Consider the following 4,178-nt stretch of genomic DNA (forward strand, 5'->3'; position numbering starts at 1 on the left):
AGGGGGAAAGGGGTGAGCTTTTCCCTAAATCTCGGCTGTTCTTGCGGTCCTCCCGCTGCATCCATTGTCAGTGACACTCCCAGCATCACTGTCACTGTTATGCAGCCAGTTTTTTTATCTGATTTCTCAGCTCTGCCTTATCCCCCTCTCCGCCCGCGGGTGCGCGGAGCTCTGTGCGAGCATCACCGGGCCGGACCCCGCAGCTTTACCGGGGAGGGTGTGGGGGTCCCGGCCGTCCTTCGGTTGGGACCACTCCCTCCAACCTGCCGACGGCAACCTGCAGAGGGAGGCCCCTTTCCGCCCCGCAGCCTGCCTTCCCCGGGGCGGCAAGGCGGCTCTGCCCTGCCCGGGTCGGCGGGGCAGGTCGGCGGGGTCGCGGTCCCCGGGGAGCGGCCGGGGCGCCGCTGGGAGCGGGGCGGGGAGCGGGGCGGAGAGCGGGGCGGTGCAGCGCCTTCCGCCGTGATTGGCAGCGGCTGACAGTGAGTGGCAGCCCCGCCATGGAAACCCGGGAGCCAATCTGCCGAGCCCGCAGCAAATCAGCCGCTCCCGCAGCAGCGCGGCTGCGGCGGGGAGCTGCGTTTGTGCCTTTTCTGGTTTCCTTTTTTTCTTCTTCTTTTTTTTTCCTCCTTTTTTTTTTTTCCTTCCCTCCCCCCCCGCCCTCCCTCCCTCCCTCCCCGCTCCATCCTCCTCCGCCTCGCCCCTGCCCACCGCCCCCAGTCGCCGGAGCTGCCGAGCGGTCCCCATCGCCTCTCCGCCCTCCGCCGTCCCTCCCTCGGCAGCTCCGCCGGCGCCGGCGGAGGCAGCAGCGGAGCGAGGGGCGGCCCCGGGGCCGCTGCCCCTTCCCGCCGCGGGGCTGTGCGCGGTGGCGGCGGGCATCGCCGGGGGTGCGCGGAGCGCGGAGCGGAGCCCGGCGCCGCCTCCATGTTCCAGCTGCCCATCCTCAATTTCAGCCCGCAGCAGGTGGCCGGGGTATGCGAGACCCTGGAGGAGAGCGGGGACATCGAGCGCCTGGGGCGCTTCCTCTGGTCCCTGCCGGTGGCCCCCGCGGCCTGCGAGGCGCTCAACAAGAACGAGTCGGTGCTGAGAGCCCGGGCCATCGTGGCCTTCCACACGGGGAACTACCGGGAGCTCTACCACATCCTGGAGAACCACAAGTTCACCAAGGAGTCCCACGCCAAACTGCAAGCCCTCTGGCTGGAAGCGCACTACCAGGAGGCGGAGAAGCTGCGGGGCCGACCCCTGGGGCCGGTGGACAAGTACCGCGTGAGGAAGAAGTTCCCGCTGCCCCGCACCATCTGGGACGGCGAGCAGAAGACACATTGCTTCAAGGAGCGGACGAGGCATTTGCTGCGGGAGTGGTACCTGCAGGACCCTTACCCCAACCCCAGCAAAAAGCGGGAACTGGCTCAGGCCACGGGACTTACCCCCACGCAAGTGGGCAACTGGTTCAAAAACCGCAGGCAAAGGGACAGGGCAGCAGCCGCTAAGAACAGGTAAGGTGCTGCCCGTCCCGTCGGGACACAGGCTTGCCCTTAGCGAGGCTTCACCCCCGCCCGCCGAGGCCGGAGGATGCGGGGAGGCAGTGCGAGACTGCCGGCAGAGGATGGGGGAAACGAGCCCGGGAGATTTCTCCCCGAGAAATGCAGCGAGATAAGATAAGAGCAGCGGGAAAACACTAAGGCTTTTTAATCACTTCGTTTTAATAGGGGAGGATCCCCGCCCTGGGCTCCTCTTGGCTGCCCTGCGGGGGAGCGGGACAGAGGGATCGGGACAGGGGTCGCCTGGAGCCACTGGCAGGAGCTGGCGGCAGAAGGGCCGTGCTCGGGGGCTGAGCGGAGACAAAACCCCTTCAAAGTTTTGCTCGGACATACAAATACCGATTCGAGATATGTCCATCCTGAGCAGAGCCGGCCATGCCCTCTGCGGGCCCTGCCAGAGCCACCTCGCTGTGTTACTCTGCCAGAGCCATCCGGGAACATTCCTTGGGATATTGTTCTTATTTTTATTACATATATATATATAAAAAATAGAAATAAAACATATATGTATATACATATATATACACATAAATTTTTAAAAATATGTTAGAGAACAAAATGACGGCTCTAAATGAGCAGTGTTATCCCAACGCTAGTGACACAAGCAGACGCCCCGGGATGCCGGAGAAGGAGCAGAGTTCCCCCCTTATCTCCGCTCCAGAATCTCGGGGCAGGAGAAATTCCTCTTGTCACCCTTCAGCCGGGCTATCGCAAGTTGGGAACGCGGGTATTGTCACCCGGAGCCCCTTTGTATCGGCTGAGGGAAGGTGTAAGGCCTACTGGGGGGGAGAGGCGGCCAGGGAGCTGCTGCAGGGAATTACTGACCCCTAAGATGAGACCCGCTTTGGGGTCAGGCTGCAGAGGAGGGGGACAGCCTTCCCCCGGGTGTGCCAGCCGAGGAGCCGGGCTGACCCTGGGGTGAGCACCCAGTTTCTCAGACAGAGCTGAGGAGCTAGGTGCCCAGCCAGATTCTCCTATCGCTGGTATAACTGGCGAGAGCTGGAGGTCGGGGAGAGCAGTATGGGGGTGCCGGTCGGGGTAGCCCCTCGGGGGGCCGCAGGGGGCTGTCGGAGGGTGCCGGGGTGCGGAGGGCGGGCGGTGATGCTGTGTGTGCCGCTTCCTTGCAGGCTACAGCAGCAGGTCCTAACGCAGGGCTCGGTGCGCTCGCTGCAAGCGGAGGAGGAGAGCGGCGGGGAGGCGGTGGGGGCAGCCTCCAGCCCCGCAGCCAGCCTCTCCAGCAAAGCGGCCACCTCCGCCATCTCCATCACATCCAGCGACAGTGAATGTGACATCTGACACCGCCGCCGAGGCAAACCGGGGGGAGCGGGAGGCCCGGCTCACCGGTGCCTGCCGACACGGCCGGAGCAGCGGGGCTGGCAGAGCCCGGCGCGGGCGCCGAACGTGGGGTTCGGGGCGCTCCCCGCCCGCCGCCCTCGCCTCCCTCCCAGCCCCGCAGCGGACTGCATTAAAAACCCGTCATTAAAATCGTTGTCGCCTTTATTTGGAAGGATTTGAGGAATAGATGCCTAAAAAGAAATAATTGAAGAAAGCCCAGAAAACGTTAAAAAAAATCATCCAAAAAAAAACCCGAATGCCAAGTTGCAAAATGTCTGAGGGCCTGCCCTTATCTCGCGGGGTTGTTTCATGCTGAAAAGACGCTGTTCTTTTGGTTGGGTTTTGCTTTACTTTAAAGGGTTTTTTTATATATATATATAATGTTTATTTACTTATTTAAGGGATTGCTATGGTAGATTTTTTTCTATTATTATTATTAATTATTATTATTTTTGGCTTGTTCTCTATGTGCACAGGTGACTTGTAGAGCATGTGCAGGACGAAACTGTATGAAGCAGCCTAAAACCATAATAAAATATTTGGTGAACGACCCTCGCATCTGCTTTGAAATGACGGTGTCGGTCTCAAGCTCGCCAGTTTACGCAGAGCAGATCTCCGAGGCCACGGGTATTTCAGCAGCAGCTCGGCAGGAACCGAACTAGCGGGTCCCCGGGACCGGGGGTGATGTCTTTGCCAGGCAGGGAGCCGGGAGGAGCCGGGATGAGGCGAGAGGAGCGGGAACGGGGCTGGAGGAGGATGCGGATGCCCGAGGAAGGGAAGGAGGCGGCATCGCGGCAGCTTCTTCTCTCCCGAGGGCTGAAGCTTTGGGGATTATCAGAGGCGAATTTTCTGTCAGGGTCGAGGAAAAAAAAAATTAAAGAAAGAAAAGAAAAATATTACGGAGAGAAATGGTTGGGGCACAGCCCAGCCGGGGAAACTAAGCTTCCTCCCTCACCTGGCAAAGGCAAGGAGAAAATGGGGAATTAACAGCTCTCCATGCCAGTGAAAGGCCATAACGGAGGCGAAATAACCCCAAATCGCGACCCTTGCTATGTGCCTGGGGCTATCCCCACCATCCGCCTCCCTAGCTTTGTTTTGCGGCGGTTTTGCCGGAGGAGACCAAACGCCAGGTCCAAGGAGCGTGCTAAGCTTTTTTCCCCAGCAGAAGGATTTTATATTATACAATTTGACATTGATCTTTAAATCGCCTGAGCTGTGCTTTTTTTGTCTTCTCGGTCTCATCGCGTTTACTTCCCTGTCCTCAGAGAGATGCCTCGCCGGTAAGCTGATTGCTCGGCTCTTTTT

At 59.8% G+C, this 4,178-nt stretch overlaps 1 protein-coding gene across 1 annotated transcript; it reads left to right on the forward strand.

Moving 5' to 3' along the window:
* Positions 1 to 814: 814 nt before the first annotated feature.
* Positions 815 to 3,822, forward strand: SIX6 (SIX homeobox 6). Its single transcript, XM_085063873.1, has 2 exons — positions 815 to 1,493; positions 2,666 to 3,822. The coding sequence occupies exons 1-2, from the start codon at positions 922 to 924 to the stop codon at positions 2,832 to 2,834; spliced, it is 741 nt and encodes a 246-aa protein (XP_084919999.1). The 5' UTR covers positions 815 to 921; the 3' UTR covers positions 2,835 to 3,822.
* Positions 3,823 to 4,178: the final 356 nt, after the last annotated feature.

The sequence above is a fragment of the Lichenostomus cassidix genome, chromosome 5, assembly GCF_008360975.1.
Source record: "Lichenostomus cassidix isolate B80296 chromosome 5, HeHo_3.0, whole genome shotgun sequence".
Classification (NCBI taxonomy): Eukaryota; Metazoa; Chordata; class Aves; order Passeriformes; family Meliphagidae; genus Lichenostomus; species Lichenostomus cassidix.

What these genes read in the sequence shown, in the direction of transcription:
- SIX6 (XM_085063873.1), top strand. Translation starts at nt 922, where the DNA reads ATGTTCCAGCTGCCCATCCTCAATTTCAGCCCGCAGCAGGTGGCCGGG. An exon ending in GCAGCAGCCGCTAAGAACAG is followed by an intron (nt 1,494 to 2,665) that starts GTAAGGTGCTGC and finishes GCTTCCTTGCAG; the next exon opens with GCTACAGCAGCAGGTCCTAA.